At 37.5% G+C, this 26,005-nt stretch overlaps 1 protein-coding gene across 1 annotated transcript in view; it reads right to left on the minus strand.

Annotated features, from left to right (window-relative positions):
* Positions 1-362: 362 nt before the first annotated feature.
* The window catches only part of LOC130904548 (E3 ubiquitin/ISG15 ligase TRIM25), a 49,163-nt gene continuing 23,520 nt past the window's right edge, over positions 363-26,005 (minus strand). Inside the window, exons 7-14 of the mRNA XM_057817385.1 lie at positions 16,918-17,104; positions 16,153-16,242; positions 7,498-7,590; positions 7,404-7,430; positions 4,335-4,361; positions 4,083-4,258; positions 1,148-1,303; positions 363-1,073 (exon numbers count right to left, since the gene is read on the minus strand). Coding sequence (XP_057673368.1) covers positions 888-1,073; positions 1,148-1,303; positions 4,083-4,258; positions 4,335-4,361; positions 7,404-7,430; positions 7,498-7,590; positions 16,153-16,242; positions 16,918-17,104 — 942 coding nt within the window. The 3' untranslated portion in view covers positions 363-887. The remainder of the gene's footprint in view (positions 1,074-1,147; positions 1,304-4,082; positions 4,259-4,334; positions 4,362-7,403; positions 7,431-7,497; positions 7,591-16,152; positions 16,243-16,917; positions 17,105-26,005) is intronic.

Here is a 26,005-nt window from a genome sequence, read left to right on the forward strand (position 1 = left end):
TGCTTACCTTGGTTGTAACGGGTGGTTATTTGAGTCACTGTTGCCTTTCTATCAGCTCGAACCACTCTGGCCATTTTCCTCTGACCTCTGGCATCAACAAGGCATTTCCGCCCACAGAACTGCCGCTCACTGGATATTTTTTCTTCTTCGGACCATTCTCTGTAAACCCTAGAGATGGTTGTGCGTGAAAATCCCAGTAGATCAGCAGTTTCTGAAATACTCAGACCAGCCCTTCTGGCACCAACAACCATGCCGCGTTCAAAGTCACTCAAATCACCTTTCTTCCCCATACTGATGCTCGGTTAGAACTGCAGGAGATTGTCTTAAACCATGTCTACATGGCTAAATGCACTGAGTTGCCGCCATGTGATTGGCTGATTAGAAATTAAGTGTTAACGAGCAGTTAAAATTCGCTTATGGTGCCACTGTATAATTCTTGGATGAAAGGGTTATGTTTGTATGAACTAAGATAACAGATCCATAAACTTACATTTGGAACGGCTTTATTGTCAATTCATAAATTAACTCGTTGGCTGCCACTGACGGCGACAGACGTCAACAGCTTTCAATGACGTCTGTTGCTGTTAATAGCAGTGAAAGAGTTCCAAGAAAACACAAGAGGGTAAAAAAAAAAATACGAAGACCCACCCACCGACTTCATTTCAATCAGTTGCGTAGGAACATTTCGAGTTCCCTGCGATGACATTTCCGATGATGTTCTTCCAGTATCATTTGCGCAACGACTGTCGGCATTCATTTACGGCTCACGACAAAGGGATTTTTCTTTGAGATTTTAGCAACTTTTCGTATCCACTTCTGGAAAACATATCCCCAGCACACGGTGTTGGGGTCTCAGCCAATCACAATGACGTTTTCCGAGCCAGGCTTCAGGTGTGGATGACGAGCGGAATTTCCTTGTCTCCGGTGCCAAACAGCGGGAACATTTGCTCGGTGAATCCGCCGCAGTGGAAACTAAATATCTCACTACTCGTTTTAGTGTTGTAGAAGGACACTTGGCCTGTTTCCACTTCCAGGAAGATGCCCACTTGCCGTAGCCTGAGCGGCGTCTTCACCTGAAGGAGGAGTCAAGTAAACGTGTTGTCAAAATGAATGTTTCATTTTTGAACAATGTAAAGAAAAGCAGGACCTTAGTGAGTGGCGGCGCGGTGAGAGCTCGTAATTGGCCGCTGCTCCACCAGAGGGCGAAATAGCCGTTGGCCGGGCTCATGTCGAATAGGCCTTTCTTCTGTGCCGACTCAGTCGCCACGCCCAACTTCCAGTCCTTGTTCTCACCCACAACCACCTGAGCACGTAGCATCAACAGGTATTACCAGCAATACTCAAATGCACTTGTAGGCACAAACAAGGTCTCTCTCATATGGAAGTAAATCTGTTCCATCAGAGTTTGAAAATGAATTTATAACAAAATTTAGTTAGAATTAAAACTTTGTCGCAAAAATTGAGCCATTAAAACAACTTAGTGCAAGAATAAAAAAATTCAGTTGCCTAAAATTGATTCGACTAAAATTCACGCAGTCGGAAAAAAAAATTAAGTCACAAAAAATTGAGTAGCAAAAATTTCAATTGCCTAAAATTGAGTCGCCTAAAATTCTGTAGCCAAAAATTGCCCCCCCCCTTCTAAAAAAAATTCGCAAAAAAATTGAGTCCCAAAAAATCGAGCAGACAAAAAAACATGTCCAGGAAAAAAAAAATCAGTCACCAAAATTTGAGCGGCAAAAATTTCAATTGCCAAAAACTGAGTCCCCAAAAACTAAGTCCCCCACCCAAAAAAAAAATCAGTCGCAAAAAATTGAGTCACAAAAAATGGAGTCGACGAAAAAATTCCCCTCAAAAATGTCGCCAAAAATTGTCCTGAAAAAAATCAATCACTCAAGATTAAGTCACAAAAAATTGAGTCACAAAAATTTCAGTTGCCTAAAATTGAGTCGACTAAAACTCACGGAGTCGCAAAAAAAATATATAGTCACCAAAAATTGAGAGACAAAAATTTCAATTGCCTAAAATTGAGTCGCTTAAAATTATCTCGCCAAAAATTGCACCCCCGCCCCAAAAAAAAAAGTCGCAAAAAATTTGAGTCACAAATAAAATTTACAAAAATTATCCTGGAAAAAAAAAAAAAATCAGTCGCCCATGACTCACTCAGTCACCAAAATTTGAGCGGCAAAAATTTCAATTGCCCAAAATTGAGTCGCTTGAAATTCTATAGCAAAAAATTGAGTCACCAATAACTAAGTCCCCCAACCCCAAAAAAAAAAACAGTCGCAAAAAATGGAGTCACAAAAAATGGAGTCGACGAAAAAATTCCCCCGCAAAAATGTCGCCAAAAATTGTCCTGAAAAAAATCAATCATCCAAGATTAAGTCACAAAAAATTGAGTCACAAAAATTTCAGTTGCCTAAAATTGAGTCGACTAAAACTCACGGAGTCGCAAAAAAAATATATTGTCACCAAAAATTGAGAGGCAAAAACTTCAATTGCCTAAAATTGAGTCACTTAAAATTCTGTAGCCAAAAATTGACCCCCCCCCAAAAAAAAAAAAGTCGCAAAAAAATTGGGTCACAAATAAAACAAAAATTATCCTGGAAAAAAAATCAGTCGCCCATGACTGAGTCACCAAAATTTGAGCGGCAAAAATTTCAATTGCCCAAAATTGACTCGCTTGAAATTCTGTAGCCAAAAATTGAGTCGCCAAAAACTAAGTCCCCCACCCCAAAAAAAAAAAAAAACAGTCGCAAAAAATTGAGTCACACAAAAAGGAGTCGACGAATAAATTCCCCGCAAAAATCCTGAAAAAATCCTGTCCTGAAAAAAAAAAATCAACCTTCCAAGACTGAGTCACCAAAAATTGAGTCACAAAATTTCAGTTGCCTAAAACAGAGTCGACTAAAATTCAGTCGCAAAAAAAATTAGTTACCAAAAACTGAGTTCCTTGAAATTCTGTAGACAAAAAATTAGGTCACCCCCCTCCAAAAAAAGTGTTTCAAAAATTTGTTGCCAAAAATTCTGTCCTGAAAAAAAATCAAGCACCTAAGATTGAGTCAGAAAAAAATAAGTTGTCTGAAACTGAATCAACTAAAATTCATTTGCATAAAAAAAAAGTTACCAAAAATTGATTTGCTTAAAATTCTGTAGCCAAAAACTAAGTCCCCACCCCCAAAAAAAATCAGTCGCAAAATATTGCGTCACAAAAATGGAGTCGGCGAAACGAATTCCTGCAAAAATGTCGCCACAAACTGTCCTGAAAAAAAATCAATCACCCAAGATTAAGTCACCAAAAACTGAGTCAACTAAAATTCATAGTCGCAAAAAAAAATTAGTTACCAAAAATTGATTTGCTTAAAATTCTGTAGCCAAAAAAATTAAGTCACCAAACCACTGCCCCCCCAAAAATCTGTTTAAAAAATTTGATGCCAAAAATTGTCCTGAAAAATTTCAGTTGCCCGAAACTGAATCGACTCAAATTCATTTGCAAAAAAAAAAAAAAAAAAATTGAGTTGCTCAAAATTCTGTAGCCAAAAATAAAGTCACCAAAAACTGCTCCACCCCAAAAAAAAAAATCTGCTGCAAAAATTTGTTGCCAAAAATTCTGTACTGAAAAAAAATCAGGCACCTAAGATTGAGTCACAAAAATTTCATTTCCCTAAAATTGAGGCGTCTAAAATTCCACAACCAAAAATTGAGTCACCCCAAAAAAATCAGTTTAAAAAAAAAAAAAAAAAAAACTTGTGTCAACAAAAATTTGTTGCCAAAAAAAAAAAAAAAAAAAAAAAAAAAAATCACAAAAAATGTTGCAAAACTATCAATCACCAAACCCTGTTGTAGAAAATCAGTCACCCAAAATTTGGTAAAAAATTGAGTCACAAAAAATCATTTGCACACAAATCCATCATAAAACGTAGCAAAAATAATTCAGACGCAAAAAAAATATTAACAACTAAACTTCAATGCCTTCAAAATTCAGACTGAGAAATTCACATTCAAAATTTGATGGCACAGATTTACTTCAATAACTCTCACGGCGGAAAAAGACAGTCACACAGAAAGGTCATATAGGGGCGCACCTCCCAGTAGTGTCGTCCGGTGGCGTAACCTTCCTTGGCGATGACACACGACCACACGTCGTATCGTTGCGGACTGTTGCGATAATGCTGCAACTTTTCGCCGCGCTTGACCCACTTGCGGTCGTCTGACAGGATGAGGAAAGGATACGCCGTCATCGGGTTCATAGTCACGTCCTCTGAAATGCAAGGATAGCGCCATCGTTAGCAGCTACCTCTCAAACGATTGTGTGGCCAAAGGGCTAATTTTCTTACCCATGTACACGCGAGCCTTCTTGTGACCTGTATGACCAACAAAGGTAAGCACTTTGAATGCAAATCACTTCAACTTTTTCAAGTACTTTGAAAGTCAGGCGTACTCATAGGCGGAGTTTGACATTTGAGGCAAGGGGTGCACAACATGTTGATGACCTCGAAACGCAGTATCAGCCATAAAATTAACTTACAAGAATATTTACAATAATAAGTTGACAATAAGTGTTTTTTTGTTTCCCATCATTCTTGAGGGGAATTCTAAATCAGGCTGCTTAGGACAGCTATACTTTTTGCCAAGATCGTCATCCATTGAATATGGTACGCCCGCCAGTGTCGTTCCAATGTAGTTACCCCAGTCAAAAATTGTATCCACTGGGCGGAGCCATATGGAGGTAGATTTGTGTCTTTATTATTCAATCAAAAAAAAAAGTTGCTTTAATAAAAAGTAAAGTTGCTTCACTCAAAATATATATTTTCTAGGGATGTCCCGATCCAGGTTTTTGCACTTCCGATCCGATACAGATATTGTTTGGCACTTCCGATACGATACCAATACCGACCTATCTGAGCATGTGTTAAAGTTTAAAGTTATTTAGCCTCCTTATTTAGTTGTCAGACTCATGTTGGAAAAAGGTTTTAGTACTCTTGATAACAACTAGCCAGCTGAATTAGGTGAGTTTGAATAACACACAACGGTTGGTAACAAGAAACTGACCTGTTTATTCAGTGACAAACACAAACCATTATAAATAACAAACAGAAATGGCATAGTCAGTAAGTAAAACGTGAAAATAATATTGTTAACTGTCTTAAAAAAAAAAGCAAAATACACCAACAATCAGTGGAAAATCCAACAAATCCCCCAAGCTATTAGATGCTTTTAATGTTTCGTGCATTAGTTACAAAAATTGTATAAAAAGCCTCTCAGGTTTAAATAAACGACTATTTCAGTGTCAAGTTAACATTTTAAAACAGTAAATAAAATACTCAACTCCCCATTCTGTATCAGCAGCTTTAAACTACATTCATTTCATTTTGCGAATCAACTGTTAAAGTTGTTAAAATTGCTCCCGTTATTCCGTAATTTCCCTTCTGTCTACTTTCGACATGTGAAAGTTTTAAAACTGTTTTGAAGATAGATTCAAGTCAAGATTTTGCCGATTTAGGAGTATTTTAGATAAAAAGTTAATTAGGTTCGCTTGGAAGGTTCACAACAGCCTACTAGGGAAGTCTTCTGCTTTAAGATGGCGGCTGTTTACTAACGCATCTGGTTTTCAATTCTTCAATGTTGCTAACGCAGTCGAGTCTGTCGTGTAGCATTTGGTTCTATATACATATGATATCTATTATCTCCAGTAAAACCACGTCGACGTAGTTTGTAGCAGCTGTCAGCAGCAGTCAGGTATTCTTGTGTTTTTAATCCAGCGGCATGAGTTGAGCTAAAGCCGTGAGTTGAGCATTGGCATTACCCGGGTCTAAGACAAGTTATGCTTACTTTCGGGAGGCAATGCTGTCAGTTTCTCATTGCGTCCCGAAGACCGCGCTGTGTATTAGCTCCGCTTTACTTGACATATTTCAATAATCGGAATTTGGATGTTTGTGAATCGTTCTCGAATCTTCCACGGCCGAATCACGTGTTGGATGGTGCGTCTTTACTCACGTGAGATAATGGCTCATCATCCAGAATGAATTCTTCAGCAATGACTCTTGTTATTCCCTGGGCTTTGGGACTGTCGAGTGCCAGTTTGTCACGCATAGAAAAAGGTTCTGCCAGTGTTAGTTGCGTAGGACCTTTCTTTTTGTCTTCGGTTTTCTTAACATACTCCTGATATTGTTTGTGGTGGTATTTCACTAAATGCTTGATTAGGTTGGTTGTATTAAAACTTCTTGCAGCTTTACCACTACGCTTGACTTTATTGCGGCATATGTTGCTCTCTGCCTCTTCGTCTTTGTCGTCCTTTAAGGTGAAATGAGCCCACACAGCTGACATTTTTACCGATAAAGTCTCTCGGTAAATTGGGAGACTGTAATGTAAATGTAGTGTGTTGAACGTATGTCGTAAAATGCGAACCGGATTTTAGGGAAACCGAAGCAAAAACTGGAATGGATTATGTAAATCGGTGCGCTGGAAAACGTTAAAAAAAAACTGGATCGGAAGTCTGGATCGGAATTTTTCCCGTGTTCCGATCCGATACCGATGCGCATTTTTTTTGCCCATATCGGCGTCCAATCCGATACAAATATCGGATCGGGACATCTCTAATATTTTCTATCAAAAAAAGTCACTTCAATCAAAAATAAGTGTGTTTAAATGCAAAAATAAATTTGAAACTCAAAAAAAATGCATTTGAAAGCTATTTTTCTTTGAATTTTTTTTTTGATCAGGGTCAAGTTTTTTTTTTTTGATTGAAGCAACTTTTTTGATTGAAGTAATCTTGATTTGTGTTTGGGCCTCATTTTGGCAAGGACGTTTTTGTCTTTATTATTCAATCAAAAAATGAGTTGCTACAAAAAATATATATTTTCAAAAAGAAAAATCACTTCAATCAAAAAAAAAAATCAATCATAGAAAACATTTTTGAATGGGAAAAAATATTTGAGATTGAAAAATTTGCATTTGAACACTTCATTTTTCATTGAAAGTTTTCTTTGATTGAAGCAATCCTTTTTGTGTTTGGGCCATATTATTGTATGACCATGATGTCTAAATCATTCAATAACAAAAAAAGTTGCTTCAATCCCCCCAAAAAAAAAATTCAATCAAAGAAAAAAATCATTTGAAAAATAAAATTGCCCTCCCGTTTTTTGTTGTTGTTTTTTTTTTTGGGGGGGGGGGGATTATATGCAAAGCAAATGACCATCAAAGTCAAATGATCTGTTCGAAAAATAATTTTGGCCCATTATAAAAATATATTTTTTGCTCATTTCATTCATTTTTGTTGCAGTTTTATTGATTTACAACTTTTATATATATAGGAAAGTCAATTTCATGCAATGACACTTTTCGGACACTAGGGGGGGACTGGCCCCCCTGGCGCCCCCTTAAAATCAGCTTATAGGCATACTCACCAGAAACTGGCTTCAACTTTTTCATTTCTGAAAGGAAACAGGAAACTGGCATCAGTCTCAGTAGGATTTAGGAGATGAAAAGATTCCAATTCACCTCTGCGGCCCCACTGGTTTCCCCTCAGGCTATTGGTGCTTCCTCTCAAGCTGACCATGCTCTCCGCCGCCATCATCTGTTCACCCGACGACACTGCAACATAGGGTTGTGACAAAATATCGAAATGGTGATATCATACCTGTCAAGTTGTACGGTTTCGGCGTTATTTTGTACGAGTGAGCACTGATTTTTAAATGTGTACGCCGTACGTTTAAATCTATACGTTTTTCGTGCATTACGTTTTTTTTTTCTCCTCCGTTCGGATTTTGTCGCCGTTTCGGCAATGAGACAATTTGCGTTACGATGCGTTACTACGTTGGTTGGATGACGCGAAAAAAGTCAGTGACACTGAGAGATTGTTGTGACGCTGTAGCAAACGCGATGCTAGGCTAGGTGGCTCCAATATTTCCTGACTGTGTAGCCGACAGCCAACAATCTACGCCTAGATATCAAATGCTTGTAGAACTACATGCAAAATGACAGACGGCAGCGGTAATAAACAGCCGCCATTCTGAAGCAATAGACTTCTCAGAAAGGCTCTGTTGTAGTGAACCTTCCTAGCGAACTTAAGTAACTTTTTATCTAAAATACTCCTAAATCGGCAAAATCTGGACTGGAATCTATCTTTAAATGATTAAACAGTTTTAAAACTTTAACATGTCGAAAGTAGAAAGAAGGGAACTATCGTGATTTTTGCACTATAAGGCGCGCCTGACTATAAGCCGGCACCCACCAAATTTGGCACGAAAACGGCATTTGTTCATAGATAAGCCGCACTGGACTTTAAGCTGCATCTGTCCTCACTGTATTATGGGATATTTACAACAAAAGATACTAACCGGCAACACAGCGGCATTATACGATTGTCATAAAACCAAATGAACCACCATAAAGCTTTGAACTAATTGGCTGCAAAGCTTCAGTTCTTCAATAAGCTTCATTTAGCTATCACTGCTCCCTTGGGGGAGACAGTCAACCTCTGCTGCCACCTGCTGTCAACTCCGTTGTTGTCCAACATGCCTCCTAGTAATCATTGCAGCACTACAGATGTAAATAACAATCAAAATTCATCTTCTGTGCTAATTATTTCTTCAGTTACTGTTCCAGTTGATATATTAATTATTAGTCATTGTATTTGGTAACACTTTATTTGACAGTGGAGCCATAATACTGTCATTAGACAATCATAATTATGACATGACACTGTCAAGAGCATTAAGGAATGCTTACAACAGATGTCATTTAGTGTTATCCGGCAATTTATCTAAATTTTGAATGGATGCAAAAGATCCAAGATGGACATAAATGGAGTTAGTGCAGTGCTTCTCAATTATTTTCTGTTACGCCCCCTGCCCCCCAAAGGAAGACATAAATGTTTCGCGCCCCACCCAAACTCTCGGCTGCCACTGTAAATAATATCATTTGTCTATAATACGTCTCTGCCTAACATCGTGTCCTTTTTTTCTATTAAAAAAGAAACATAGATAAAATTATAATAAAGTACAACTTTACAAACATCGTTTTGTTTGTAACAGAGAAGACTTAACGTGCATTAATTTGCCTGAATTAAAAAAACAAAAACAAAAAACAAATCCAAACTGTAAAAATACACTCAAGGTACATGTTTGACCATTTGATACTGAAAAATAAAATGTAATAAAATCAGTAAATAATAACAAATTCAAACTGATTAGAAACATTAACTCATGAGGACAATATGCCAAAAAATTTGACCGAAAAAAAAATGAATAGAAGGAAAGAAAAAAAAAAGTCTTTGGACAGAAGGACAGTTTTTATTTTCGCTGCTCACAGTATCACCTCCTTTGCAATGGTGCGGGGTTATTTCTCACTGAGCATGCTAACAGTGCTCACTGGTTTACTGATATAACACCGACAAAGCGAGACGATTGTTGGCAATATTCGGCACGTTTTCGCTGAAAAACAATCAAGTGTCTTATCAATGAGATTTAGGTCTAATGTCTTTAAGTGGCGTCTTAATTGATTTGGCTTCTGGCTGTCCACTATGATAATTTTTAGACACCGTAAACAGTAGTCTTTCCTCATCTCTCACTGTATTAAAAGTCAAAGCCAAAAGCCAAACGGCCCGAAAAAAGCACATTCTCGGCGGCTGAGGAAGAACCGTAGGTGAGGGCGGTCGTCGTGACGATCCCAAGCCGAAAATGGCACTTCTCGGGTGGACACCTTAGAACCGGAGAAGACAGTGGGTCGCTGCGTGAGTCCGGCTGGAAAACGGCTTTCGAAAACGGCACACAGCTCTTCATATCTCTTTACTGTGTGCTCTTGCTTGGTTAAAAAATACTGCCTGCACTCTGACAATGAGAGCACCACTGCCACCCAATGAGTGGATGTGCAAGTACACTTTATTCTAGTATGGCAAAAAAAGCATGTTCCCCGAGGTCACATGCGACACCCTTGGCATCGCTCTGCACCCCCCGCACCCCACTATTTGAGAAGTACTGAGTTAGTGACATAATTTGCCGGATGACACTTAATGACATCGGTCATAAGTAGGGCTGTCAAAATTATCGCGTTAACGGGCGTTAATTTTTTAAATTAATCACATTAAAATTTGACGCAATTAATGCATGCACCGAATGACCCGCTCACGCATTGCCTCAAACAGATTACAATGACGCCGTTTATGGACATTAAGAGTGAAGAGAATGCCACCGGCCGCTTGGGGGCAGCGCCGTTCCATGCTAATGTTATTCCTTGTACTTGTGGGACAATTAGTAGTTGTGAGACATTTATGCTGTTACATCGTGCTATTTGTGCTCTACACATATTTCTGCAAGTTTTCTTTCTTTTAGTGGCAATTATTTGTCTCTTGTTGTATTTGGGCTAAGATATGTACAGAGATCTATATGTTATAAAGGTGAGTGGACACAGGCATTCTTTGGACCGCGCCGTTTAGTGGCAAAAGCTTCAGCAACTCCTTCACAACAAACATAAGTGTCATTTAGTGAAAGCACAACAAAAATAATATTCCTGTCTCTCTCAAAAAAAAAAAAAAAAAAAAAAAAAAAAAAATCACAAAAAGAAAAGCACTTTAGTCTGTAGTAACGAGGCCCTATTTTCATACAGTTAAACAACAATGCAAAGTGAACTGGCTTGAACCGGCAACTTACTCAGACTTTGGTCACTCTATTCTTCTTATTGTTATTATTATTATTATTATTATTAACTCTACTTTTGATTGAAAATTTTACAAATTTTATTAAAACAAAAACATGAAGAGGGGTTTTAATATAAAATTACTATAACTTGTAACGATAACATTTATCTTTTAAGAACTACAAGTCTTTCTATCCGTGGATCACTTTAACAGAAAGAATGTTAATAATGCCGTTTGTGGATTTTTTGTTATAATAAACAAATACAGTACTTATGTACAGTATGTTGTATGTATATATCCGTCTTGTGTCTTATCTTTCCATTCCAACAATAGTTTACAGAAAAATATGGCGTATTTTAGAGATGGTTTGAATTGCGATAAATTACGATTAATTAATTTTTAAGCTGTGATTAACTCGATTAAAATTTTTAATCGTTTGACAGCCCTAGTCATAAGCATTCAGTAATGACCATATAGTGTCATGTCATAATTATGACGGTCTTTTGACGGTCTTATGACGCCACTGAAAAAATAAAGTGTGACCTATTAACCCATATGAATCAACAAAAGCCGCACTGCACTATAAGCCGCAGGATGCAAAAACGGTAGCAATTTTAAAAACTTTAACAGCTGATTCACAACATTAAACGATTTCCAAACATAGCAAAGGTTACAGTTTTTTTTTGTTTTTTTTTTAATGAAAAAAAAACATGAAAGGTAACACCAGTTACTTTGCCAAGTAACTACTCTTACCTTCAGGTAACTGAGTTACTAACTCAATTACTTTTTGGGAGAAGTAATTTGTAACTAATTAATTACTTTTTAAAAGTAAGATTAAAAACACTGGCCATTAAAGATGAAGTCTGCAGAATGTAAATTGACGAAAGCGGAGATTTCATTCTGCCAATTTGTTGCCGAACACAATTTGCCCGCAACTATTGCTGATCACTTCTCAGAATTAGCAAAAGAAATGTTCCCTGACTCAAACATTGCATTGGTAAGTTAATTTTATCAACTGACCTTTTTAATTTATAATTGGACACACGAACGGACTACCTTCAAGTCAATCTGAATTGCGAGTTGTCGTGCCATGAAGTGCAGCCATCAAGACATGATAGAAATTGCCAAAAGTGCTACATACAATTATAACAAAAGTCACTGTTAAATTTTAGTAATCATGATGTAGCTGAAGATATTGATTGTTCTTTGATTGCACCAGGTTATATGTTACAATATTACCAATACATTCATATTATTTTTGTTTCATATTTAGAGTTTTATTTTTGTTTCATATTGCACGCTATATAGAACGTTGTAAGATTAGTCACCAATTTGTAAGGGCATGCGTCACTATTTGTAAGCTTGCCAACGGCCTCGGGTTGAAAGGTATGTGATATATCGTGATACTTTGTATCCCGAAAGGTTATCGATATGCTCCTGTCAAGAATCGATATATCGTTTTAAAAAGGTGTCAATTTAAAAAACATAATAAATAAATAAATAAAACTGCCAATGATGGTGCTCGACGCCCAATCCATTTAGACTGGGAACTAGTGGTGTGACAACATATCGAAATGGTGATATATCGTGATACTTTGTATCCCAAAAGGTTATCGATATGCTCCTACAAGAATCGAGATATCATTTTAAAAAGGTGTCAATGTCTTTAAAAAAAAATATATCAAATTTTTTTTTTTTAAAAAAAGGAACCAACAAGTTGCTACCAAAAATCTTCCACCATAATAGTGTCTCAGTTAACTCTAAGGCTACCTTGACGGTGCTCGACACCCAATCTATTTAGACTGGGAACGTTGGTTCATTCGAAACCAGAGCATTAACAGCCATTCTGTCAGATTTTAAGAGAATTTATAGGTCACTTGATGTTCATTTTAGCAAGGGCGCCACCAGGGTGTGGCCAAGGGTGGCCACAGCCACCCCTATAAATTTGTTGGCCACCTCACTGGCCACTCCACTTGCCAGTATATCGTTAGATTGTTGTAGGATCAGTTATGCATTTCATCCCAAATGCACAGCCAGGACTATGGACTATGGATTATGGACTATGCACATTAGATCAGGGGTCCCCATCTGTCGGCATTTGCTACCGGGCCGCACAGAAGCAATATTTTATTAACGACCGCATTCTGGCCGAATTAACTTTGGCCTGTGCCCCTGCTTCACACATCAGTATCCCTGTCTACACTAGATATAATACTACAGTATAGATTAGAATGTCGTCATAGAAATCCATTGATTGGACTGCAAGCAGTACATCTTGTTTTGTATATATAATATATCTATGTGCGTTTGTCCTCCATAATAACGTATGGCTAGGCCCTGGGCGCAGCACATTTGTTTCCCCACACAAGCGAAAATGACTGGAAAACAGACATCTTTGGAGAGATTTTTTACGGCGAAAAAGGGCACCTGACTAGCCAAAAGATGAGCCTACAACCTCGAAGACCCACGAACTGCGAAGGAGTGGATTCGTGACCCATTTGTGAATAAACCGAGTGATTCGAGCATGTCTGTGCAACAGGAGGATCAGCTTGTAGAGATCGCAAATGACGGCGACCTTAAACGTACATTTGAGACAATTAAAGTCATTCCAGAATATCCTGACAGCGCTACGAGAACACTGAAAACCTTGCAAAAGAGGGCTTCTTCATTCATGCTTAACGACACGACGAAGGCATTAACGGTGAGAGAGCGGTGTGCAGCTACTATGGCAGGATGGGTCTGAGGAGAACGTTTGTCCATCCACTATCAAACGTAAGTTAATATTCCTTTCTTTAAAGAAAGTTTGTAGTGTTTCATTTGGAATCGCTGCAGTCGCGGCCATTTTTAATGTTACGCGCATGCGCAGAACCGCATAGTTGCAGTTTTTGATGGGTTGCAAAATTTGTCAGAACACCGGTCCATGAAAAAGACCCAAATCACACCGGTCCGTGATGCAAAAAAGGTTGGGGACCCCTGCATGAAATCATTAGTTACATCAAATATTACACAATACACCAAAGTATATCAGTAGCCGTGTTCTCTGATAGTTTTCCCCTGACCTTTTTACTGTAATAATTCGGGCTGTCAAAATTATCGCGTTAACGGGCGTTAATTAATATTTAAATTAATCACGTTAAAATATTTGACGCAATTAACGCAGATGTCCCGCTCAGACAGATTTAAATGACAGTACACTGAAATGCTCACTTGTTGTTATGGAGTTTTGCCGCCCTCTGCTGGCGCTTAGGTGAATGACTATCTCGTATATTGCCTCAAACAGATTACAATGAGGCCGTTTATGGACATTAAGAGTGAAGAGAATGCCACCGGCCGCTTGGGGGCAGCGCCGTTCCATACTCATGTTATTTCTTCTAAACGTGGGAGAATTAGTAGTTGTGAGACGTTTATGCTGTATTCACAATGCAATGCAAATTGCTATTTGTGCTCCACACATATTTTGGTAAGTTTTCTTTCTTTTAGTGGCAATTATGTGTCTCTTGTTGTATTTTGGGTATGATATGTACAGATATATGTTATACAGTAGAGGCGAGTGGACACAGGCGTTCTTTGGACCGCGCCGTTTATTGGCAACTCCTTCACAACAAACATACAGTGGGGAGAACAAGTATTGGGAAAACCCATTGGCAGTGTATCAAATACTTGTTCTCCCCACTGTAAGTATCATTTAGTGAAAGCACAACAAAAATAATATTCCTATCTCTCCCCAAAAAAATAATGTTCACAAAAAGAAAAGCACTTCAGTCTATAGAATGAGGCCCTATTCTGACACACAGTTAAACAACAATGCAAAATGAACTGGCATTCCATATCAAAATAGCTATGCAAAATACATGTAAAACTTAGACTTTGGTCACTCTATTTTTATGATTGTTATTTTTATTCTTCTTATTATTATATTAACTCTACTTTTGATTGAAAATTTTACAAATTTTATTAAAACGAAAACATGAAGAGGGGTTTTAATATAAAATTACTATAACTTGTAACTATAACATTTATCGTTTAAGAACTACAAGTCTTTCTATCCGTGGATCACTTTAACAGAAAGAATGTTAATGCCATTTGTGGATTTATTGTTACAATAAACAAATACAGTACTTATGTACAGTATGTTGTATGTATATATCCGTCGTGTGTCTTATCCTTCCATTCCAACAATAATTTACAGAAAAATATGGCATATTTTAGAGATGGTTTGAATTGCGATTAATTGCGATTAATTACGATTAATTACTTTTTAAGCTGTAATTAACTCGATTAAAAATTTTAATCGTTTGACAGCCCTAGTCATAATATAATAAAAACCTGAAATTATGGCTTTTAGTTTTGGTGTGCCACCCCAAGATTTTAAGTGGCCCCATCTGGCCACCCCTATGAAAAATTTCTGGAGGCGCCACTGCATTTTAGGACATTTCCAGGTCATTTCCTGTTGAGTTTGAGTCACTGCCTATTCATTTGGGTGATTCCCAGCTCTCTAACACAAAATGAACAGGAAGTGACCCGTAAAATACCACAAAATCAACAGGAAGTAACTAAAATTCAACAGGTAAATGACCTTAAATGGCCCAAAATTACCTCATTGCCTGGCATTGGCTGCTACTGACGGCCATAGACGTTCAATCCGTTTGAAGTGAGAGGGATGGCAGCAAATGAACGAATGTTCATTCGCTGCCACCCTCCCACTTCAAATGGATTGGACGTCTACTAGTGATAAACTCATTCCAATTCACAGCGGAAGCTTGTTTTTTCTGTTTATTAGTTGTTTTTAGAATATCCTAGAATGATTTCCTGACCAATGTCGATTATCGTTGTATCGTCGGATCATCATTATCATGAGCTTTGTATCGCAAACCGTATCGTATCGTGAGGTACCAAGAGGTTCCCGCTCCTACTGGGAACGTTCGTTCATTCAAAACCAAGCATTCACAGTCATTCGGTCCGATTTTCGGGGCATTTACAGGCCACTTGCTTTTCATTTTAGGGCATTTACAGGTCATTTCCTGTTGAGTTTGAGTCACTGCTTATTCATTTGGGTGATTCCCAGGTCACTTCCTGTTCTGTAACGCAAAATAAACAGCAAGTGACCCATAAAATACCCCCAAATCAACAGGTAGTAACTGAAAATCAACAGGTAAATGACCATAAATGGCCCAAAATTACTCATTGCCTGGCATTGGCTGCCACTGACGGCCATAGACGTTCAATCCATTTGAAACGGGAGGGTGGCAGCGAATGAACGAACGTCTACTAGTGATAAACTCATTCCAATTCACAGCAGAAGCTTGTTTTTCTGTTTATTAGTTGTTTTTTTTTGTAGAATATCCTAGAATGAGTTCCTGACCAATGTATCGAAAATCGTATCGTTATATCGTCAGATCATCATTATCGTGAGCTTTGTATCGCGTATCGTATCGTGAGGTACCAAGAGGTTCCCACTCCTACAGTGCAACACACGGCGCGTGAACGGCTGCAGAGGCGCAGCTTCCGGCGTCACTCACCGGAGGTTAGGGATCCTCTGGCGCCACCACCGCCGCCCGTCCTAACATCTTCTGTCCTGTCACGGAACTCATTCATAAACCTGGGACTACCTGTAAATGCAATATATATCAACATGGCAGAATGTATTTATTTATTCATTAATTTTATAGTTTAACACGCTCTATTTTGTGTTACATTGTGATACACTAGGTGTTTTAGAATGATACATTTATCATATTACGTGAAATTGAACATTTTAACATGATTAACTCAGAATTCTTACCCGCTAAATTTCATGTTATTATTGGTATTTTAACAGGAGAAATTTTATTTCATAACACAATAAATTTGGTATTTTAACACGAGAAAACTGACGTTTTAACACTACATATTGGACCTTTTAACATGAGGAATTTGACGTTTTAACATGACAAATTTCACAATAAAATGCATTGAATTTCACGTTCTAAGAAAAATTTCACATTATAAATTTCTCATTAAAACGTGATATAGTTGACATCTTTATGTGATAAAGTCCTCATTACAACATGCTGTTATCACATTTTAGCTTTACTTTTTCTGTTTATTAGTTTTTTTGTAGAATATTCTAGAATGATTTCCTGACCAATGTATCGAAAATCGTTGTATCGCTATATCGTCAGATCATCGTTATTGTGAGCTTTGTATCACGTATCGTATCATGAGGTACCAAGAGGTTCCCACTCCTACAGTGCATCACACGCCGCGTGAACGGCTGCAGAGGCGCAGCTTCCGCCGTCACTCACCGGAGGCTAGGGATCCTCTGGAGCCACCACCGCCGCCGCCCGTCCTAACGTCTTCGATCCTGTCCCGGACTTCTGCCAGTGCCGCCTTGACTCCACCCAGGTTAAAGTAAAGGTTGAGGTCCAGCTCGTCCAAGTCTACAGGATGGTCCGAGCCTGGCGGAGGAAGCGCCGCAGCCTCAGAGAAACTCTGAGCACAAAGGACAAAGGTCAACCAAGCTCGCTGACATGAAAATAGAATGCACACAAATTTTTGTGTTTTTTTTTTTTGGGACAATTTTTTTTGGACAAAAACTTGATTTTCTGTCGATTTGTTGACCAAGACCTTTTTGAGGATTTTTGTTTCTAGCCAAATAAAACAAGACATTTGAGTTTTTTTCTGACACCAGTGTTATTTTCGTCAACAATGACAATAATGAAAATATTTCGTTTAGTAATACTTTTTTCATGACGATGACGAGACGATAACAAGTTAAAAATTAGTTTTGGGAGACCAGTGTTGTTTTCGTCAACGATGACGATAACGAAAATATTTCGTCAACGAACAATTTTTTCATGATGATGCCGAGACAATAACAAGTTAAAAATTAGTTTTGGGCAATGTTGTTAATCTTACTTTAAAAAAGTAATTAATTACAGTTAAAAATTACTTCTCCCAAAAAGTAATTGCGTTAGTAACTCAATTACTTGAATTTAAGAGTAATTAGTTACTTGGCAAAGTAAGTGGTGATAATTTTCATGTTTTTTTAGGGCTGTCAAACGATTAAGATTTTTAATCACGTTAATCACAGCTTAAAAATTCATTAATCGTAATTAATCGCAATTCAGACCATCTATAAAATATGCCATATTTTTCTGTAAATTATTGTTGGAATGGAAAGATAAGACACAAGACGGATATACACATTCAGCATACGGTACATAAGTACTGTATTTGTTTATTATAACAATAAATCAACAAGATGGCATTAACATTAACATTCTGTTTAAGCGATCCATGGATAGAAAGACTTGTAGTTCTTAAAAGATAAATGTTAGTACAAGTTATAGAAATTTTATATTAAAACCCCTCTGTATGTTTTTGTTTTAATAAAATTTGTAAAATTTTCAATAAAAAAATAAACTAGTAGCTCGCCATTGTTGATGTCAATAATTAGTACAATTCTCATGGTGCTGAAACCCATAAAATCAGTCGCACCAAAGCGCCAGCAGAGGGCGACAAAACTCCCTAAAACAATTAACAAGTGCACATGACACTGTCCTGTCATTTTAATCTGTTTGAGCGGGGCATGTGCGTTAATTGCGTCAAATATTTTAACATGATTAATTTAAAAAATTAATTACCACCCGTTAACGCGATAATTTTGACAGCCCTACATATTAGTATTAGTCTTGTTTTAGTTAACACAAAATGTGTTTGTCTTCGTCTAGATTTTGTTTTGAAAACTCGACTAATTTCGTCTAGTTATAGACGACATTTGCTATGTTTTCGTCTGCGTACGTTTTTTTTTAAATTAATTAAAAAAATGAATTACCACCCGTTATCGCGATAATTTTGACAGCCCTAGTTTTTTTTTCTCAAAAAAAAAAAACCAAAACAAAACAAAACAAAAACAAAAAAAATTAAAATAAAAAAATAAATAAAATTAAAAAATTAACCGTTCACACATTGTGAAGTTTAAAGGGTTTTTGGGACAATTGGCCCTAGCCCAAATCTTTACCCTAAACTTAACTAGACACAGGAGTATTGCGGATATTGCGATAACTAGATAGTAACCTTTGATATGTGTGGAAGTCATTTAATGTTGTGAATCAACCGTTAAATTTGTTAAAATTGCTCCCGTTATTGCATTAGTTTCCTTCTGTCTATTTTCGACACGTGTAAGTTTTAAAACTGTTTCATCATTTAAAGATAGATTTAAGTTAAGTTTTGCCGATTTAGGAGCATTTTAGATAAAAAGTTACTTAAGTTCACTAGGAAGGTTCTCTACAACAGAGCCTTCCTGAGAAGTCAACTGCTTTAGGATGGCGGCTGTTTACTAACGCATCTAGTTCTTTATTATACATGTTGCTAATGCCACTGTGTCTGTCGTTTGCATCTAGTTCTGTATATATGTGATATCTACCGAAGTATCATGTGTCAGCAGGGGTGAAAGTGGGCCGGAACGCACCGGATCGGCGTTCCACCAAGAAATACGATGGCGGAACGCCGTTCCGGCATACGGTGCTTTGATCCCGAAAATATGACGGCAACTGTCAAAACCCAATGTTTAAAAAAAAAAAAAAAAAACTGCCACGCTGCCACACACGCATCTCCAATAAGAACAATGTACTAATGTCAGATTTACATACACAAGTGTTAACAATACAAGCCTAATAAAGAGCTTGCTTAGCGTCATCCGTTTTCACCGATTTTTATTATTCATTTATTCTACGTAGTTCTCTCCAGCGTCTCTCTCTCTATCTGACAAGTCGCATTGCCTGTAGCCCTTTTCACACATATTACCAGGGAATTTCCCGTATAAGGTAATGCAGGATTTACTCTCCTCATTGCTTTCGTGCATGAAAAGACTCAGAGAATGAAGCCGGTTGGACGCTTTCACAGACTTGACCTGTGTTGCCCACTGGCACTCTCTGTGCGTGGAAGGCTGCTGGGCGATTTTATAACCTGGACATTACGTCATTTTTGGTCAGCATTGTCACAATGTTGGTCAAATCCTGTCGTGTTTTGTTCCGGAGGGAGCGTTCCCTGACGTGTAACTGCAACCAATTTAAGGTCATCAAGAGGTAAGATCGGGCCTAAAAAAATCCAGCCTGACCCGACCCAACCCGGGTCCGCTGGTATTAATGCCCGACCCGCCCGAGCCCGATCAATTAACTTGATTTGCAGGCCCGAAAAAACCCCAAAATGTTATGTTTTATTTGTAGGCCCGAGCCCGAAACACAAAAAAAAAAAAAAAAAAAAAATTTATTTGTAGGCTTAAGCCAAAGAAAAACCCCCTCAAAATTCTATGTATTATTTGTGAGGAGGAGAGGGAAGGGATGCTCCAGTCAGACATGGACAGATCACTGCTTGCTGCTTGGAAAAACGGACTGGTTGCGTTTTGTGTGATTTGGTGACAATGCCTGCGCATTAAAGTCTTTTGTAACGAATTCTTAGTTGGCAGAAAAAAAACGCAACTTTTCTTAATGTTTAAATAATCTACATATTTTTATGATTATTTTAAATGCATTTGCACAACAAAATAACGCTGGAAAAGTTTGTAAAATGTAAATAAACAGATGCGGTTTTGCACCGCAGAGGAGAAAGAGTAAAAATAGGGCGCATGGCACGCTCTGGCTCTGCTATGACCATACAGCGCCTTGTCTTTTTTATCCAAATTATTTGATAAGTATTCCTTTTAAGAGTGTGACAATATCTCGATACAGCGATATATCGCGATATTTTGCAACCTGATCGGTTATCGATATGCTCCCGCCAAGTATCGATACTTTTATTTGACATATTGGCCATACAATGCAGTATGGATGCTGTAAACTGCTCAATGTTTGTTGAGCAATTCCTTGGCAGTCCACTAGGGGCGCTCAACAGTGGGGGTGAAGGTAAAGTGCGCACAAGTCGCCTAGAGAAGAAGAGCGGCCCCAAGTGGGTTGAAAAAAATAAAAAAGCTTCGTGAGAACGGTGGAGGAAAAGTGAGAAAAATATTGCTGAAAATAACACATGTGGACACACTTTGGAATTTACACCAATAATAAAGGAAGTAAGGTGAACAAGGACTTTGCTGTATGCAAGAAATGTCTAATGAAATAAGGTTCACTGGCAGCTGGTGACTAATTAGACACCGGATTTCTATGGAGCATCACTTGAGGTAAGAAAGTTTTGCAATGTACTAGCAATTGATTTTTTAATTTACATGTATTATTTTGATGACATTTGGTGTTGAATGATAAAAAAAAATGAACCAGGACCCTAAACTGGATGAAAATGAATAACGAACAAGCCTACATGAATTTACTGATTTATTTGATATTACTTGAGAACCACTTTCCATCTAGTTTACTACACAAACTGCTATCACTGCCATTTTGATACAATAAGCTATAAAAACGGTCTGAATAGCTTCCAAGGTGACGTGCATGATAATTAATGTAGCCTACATATTAAAGATAGGTAATTACTGAATTTTTAATTTCTATACATTCAATTAATATTTCTTTAATTCACTCAATACTTCAAACACACACAAAAATCAGGATTTCATTTTTTTATTTTTTTTTATTTTGTTGTTTTTAAGGTGAGGAAGAATGTAACTGACTGAGTCTGACATCTCAAATGCTGAAGCAGATGGTGGAAGTGCTCAAACCAATGCTTTTGACAACAAAGGTCATATACAAAGAAAAGACCCACCAATTTTATCATTGCCCCACTCCAAGCTCAACTGCTGACTGACACCTACAGCACTGTTAAAAATTTTCAAAAGATTTAAAACTTAAGAAATTAAGGGTGCCATTCATCATGATTTCTCCAAGAAATATCAGTGGTTGTGGTTTGTTTCTTCTATTTGTGCAGGTACACAATTATCAGTAGATTTATATTTTACAGCAATGTTGCACTGAAAAGGTGTCACTGTTTAATAAATGACTTAAACAGTATTTTTTCTATTTTGAAATATAAATATATTTTTTTTGTTTCAACAGTTGTATCATAGAAAATCATGTATCAAATTTCTGACCAATGTATCGATATTTGCTGTATCGTGATATTGTGGGATAATCGTTTTCGTGAGCCTTGTATCGCGAATCGTATCGTGAGGTGCCTTGAGGTTCCCACTCCTAATTCCTTTGCTTAACATCCATACATCGTTTTGGTATACGTATATAAATATATATTTATTTTAAACATTTAGCAAGAACCCCAACCCGAACGTAATGATTGACATTTGAATTTCGTTATGTTTTCAGTTTAATTTAGCCATTTCCAGCTTGCCATGTTTATAGCCCTGCTTTCACACACACCAGGAGAAAACCAACGCAGGCATGGTGAGAACATGCAAACTCCACACTGGAAGGCCGGAGCCCGGGATTGAACCCTTGGTATCAGAACTGAGAAGGGAACATGCTAACCACTGTGAAACCTGTTGTGTTTTATTGTGTGTTATATTTATAACTGTGCCACACACACACAAAAAAACAACAACAACAAAAAACTTTATGTTAGGGAGTTCCGGCAAGAAATTCTAGCCACTTTCACCCCTGTGTGTCAGTCAGGTATTATTGGAGCCACCTAGCATAGTAGCATCGCGTTTGCAAAGGTGTCACACTCCCTTGCCTCCTCCTCACTCCTGCTCTGCTCTCTCGTCTCTGTGAGTCCGTGTTTTTCAGACTTTTCTTGCATCAGTCAACCAGCATCGTAACGTATAGTAACACACGCCTTTCCTGCCTCAGTAACAGTAACGGCGTTGCCAAGATGAGAAAAGTAATTAATTAGATTACTCACGACTAAGGAAAATAATGCCGTTGTAACACCGTCAACGATGACAATAACGAAAATATTTCGTCAACGAACAATTTTTACATGACGATGACGAGCTGACAACGTGTCTTGGGACACTAAAACATAACAAGATTGATGCCAGTTGTCGTCTAACGACACCAAAACCAGATGAAAACTCGCCATGTTTTCTGTCATAATTTCACAATGTGTGATATTTTCTTATTGTATGTGTATTTAGCACGCATTTAGCAGGGCTTGGTTGTGTCACTCATGTGACGTGCTGTGTCTCCCACACACACACACACGCTTACCCCAAACACACGCTTATTCACATCCCGGTAAGCCTGTGCCCATTGCAGGCTCATTTTGTGAAACATGCGGGTCAGGTGCTGCTTGGTAAGTTTTGCTTTCTTATTTTGGCTAGATATGCCATGTTGTTTTAGCCTTTAAAGATCTGTGCTAAGTGATCGTCACGCACTAAATTAACTTGCTGCGTTAGCATAGCGTTTGCGTTAGCATTTAGCGCGGTGACTCGGTGTCTTCTTAAATTCTTGGAACATATTTCACGTTCGTGGCGTCCAGGTGAGCTTAATTAATTGCAAATAATGTGCCGTTTTATTGCTAAGTGTATATTATCATCATGAAAATAGTGATGTCCTTGTAGACTCTACGGTTATGTGGTCGTCTGTCATGTTCATTCGAAATTGTTGGAAACATTTATTCATGGACTAAAACTTTTGAAGTTTATAGACGAAAACATTTTGAGAATTGTCGACTAATGCTAGATGAAGACGAACACATTTTGAAATGACTAAAATATGACGAAGTCTAATAAGTATTTTCAGCCAAAAGACTTAAGACGAAAATTAAAATGACTGCCAAAAACAACACTGTGGGACTACTAAAACATAACGATATGAATGCCAGTTTTAGATTGTTTTAGGTTCTGTCACATGTTCACAATGTGTGACATTTATGTGTACTAGTTAGTATGCATCATAGAAATGTCTCGTTGTGACACTCATGTGACGTGCTGCGCCTCACCACTTCCTGACTCACCAGTGTGTCATCTACAGTCTCCGTGCAGGCGTGCACACACGGTAAGATTTGTTTTCTTATCTTATCATGGCCAGAGGGAATAAGGGTAGGTTCATACCGCAGGTCTTAATGCACAATTCTAAATTTTTTTGTCATATATAATGTGTATATAAATATATATATATGTATATAATATTATTATATATTAATGCGTGACTCGAGTCGGAAAAACACCCAAAAAATCTGATTTCTGCATTACGTCCTGCAGTATGAACCTAGCCAAAGCAATGCCGCTTTATCCTTTAAGGTCTGTGCTGAGTGATCATCACTCACTAAATGTAACTCATAGCATCGCAGAGCATTTGCGTTTGCCTTTGGCTAATGCTAAAGCCAGCGTCCTCTTAAACTCTCGTACAACTTTTTTTTTTTTTTTTTTAAATACATACAGCTCTTGCCGTGCAGGTGGGGATAATTAATTAATGTTCATTTGAAATAGTTGGAAAGCTTATTTTTTGGACTAATTTAAAAAAAACGTACGCAGACGAAAACATAGCAAATGTCGTCTATAACTAGACGAAATTAGTCGAGTTTTCAAAACAAAATCTAGACGAAGACAAACACATTTTGTGTTAACTAAAACAAGACTAATACTAATATGTAGGGCTGTCAAAATTATCGCGTTAACGGGTGGTAATTAATTTTTTAAATTAATCATGTTAAAATATTTGACGCAATTAACGCACATGCCCCGCTCAAACAGATTAAAACGACAGTACAATGTAATGTCCGCTTGTTACTTGTTTTTTGGTGTTTGGCACTCTCTGCTGGCGCTTGGGTCCAACTGATTTTATGGGTTAGTACCATGAGTGAGCATGGTGTAATTATTGACATCAACAATGGCGAGCTACTATTTTATTTTTTGATTGAAAATTTTACAAATTTTAATAAAACGAAAACATTAAGAGGGGATTTAATATAAAATTTCTATAACTTGCACTAACATTTACCTTTTAAGAACTTCTATCCATGGATCACTTTAAGAGAATGTTAATAATGTTAATGCCGTCTTGTTGATTTATTGTTATAATAAACAAACACAGTACTTACAGTATGTACCGTATGTTGAATGTATATATCCGTTTTGTGTCTTATCTTTCCATTCCAACAATAATTTACAGAAAAATATGGCATGTTTTATAGATGGTTTGAATTGTGATTAATTACGATTAATTAATTTTTAAGCTGTAATTAACTCGATTAAAAAATGTAATCGTTTAACAGCCCTAGTAATAAGTATTATCATCCAAAAAAGATTAAGGCGAAATTTATAAGGGCTGACAAAAACAACACTGTCTGACACATTGTTGATTTTTCATCAACTAGAACCTTGTTGAGATTTTGTCGTTGTTGACTAAAACCTTTTTGAGTTTTGTTGTGGTTGTTGAATAAAAACCTTTTGGGAATTTTTGTCAACTCGCTCTATTGACATTCTTGGCTGACTAAAATGAGACTAACATTTTAGGTTTGTTTTTTTGTTGTTTTATCTACATTTTTTTACTAAAACCAGACAAACCTTTGAGTTTTTTATTTCAATTCAAACTAGACAAAAACCATTTTGATTATATTTTGCTGATCAGCAGTGTTGTCTCAGATTACTTGAAAATTTTAATTACTGATTACGCCTCAAAAACGTAATCTAGTTACTTGACTACTTTATTATTAAAGTAACTACGTTACTTTAAAAGTAATTTATCAGTTACTTTTCACCAATGTTACTCCCTTTGCTGCCTCAACATAAGAACGACAACAGAAAAATGTCATCGCATGTAATTGACTTAAACAATTGTATTTAAGGAGAAAGATCAGAATTTTTCACATAGGGCGTAATCTTCGAGTTACCGTGGGTTTTAATGAGTCGTTGGATTGGATTACAAAAACCATTACCTCGCGCTAGCTTAGCCACTCTGGAACCCCTGAAACTTTCAAATAACTGACAAACTGCATGGAATTTGTTAAAATCAACTCCACCAAGTAATTAATGTCAAACATTTTGAACTTTGGGTAAGGGTTAACAGCATATCAGTCCCAATATAGAACAATGCAAATTGACTGCACAATAATGAACAACACACTAATGAACTGCACAATGCAATAAACACAAAGGTCGGGGCGGGCTCGGACGCGCACGCACAACCCGGAAGTACGCCTTAGACTCACGCGGTCAATTTGGCCACAAAACGTGGGTGTAACTAAGCACTTTACACTCAATCGGATTTACAACACATCCCAAAGATACTAAGCGAACAGGTCACCTAACGGCATACTGTAATGTGACTCGAATATGATGTAAGAGATGGTCTCCGACTTTGCGAGGACGAGCGGGAGCGACGTCTACCCGCCATTGCAACAGCAAAGCTACGAAACGGCCGCACATGTACCGGCCCCAACCTATCGCTGGAACCCTCCAGAATGAAGCAAACATTGCACATCTAAACAAATGGCTGCACTTGGCACGAATGTGTGCCCACGACACCAAACAGGAAGACCTATGAGTGGTTA

This window comes from Corythoichthys intestinalis, chromosome 16 (genome assembly GCF_030265065.1).
Source record: "Corythoichthys intestinalis isolate RoL2023-P3 chromosome 16, ASM3026506v1, whole genome shotgun sequence".
In the NCBI taxonomy this organism is placed as follows: Eukaryota; Metazoa; Chordata; class Actinopteri; order Syngnathiformes; family Syngnathidae; genus Corythoichthys; species Corythoichthys intestinalis.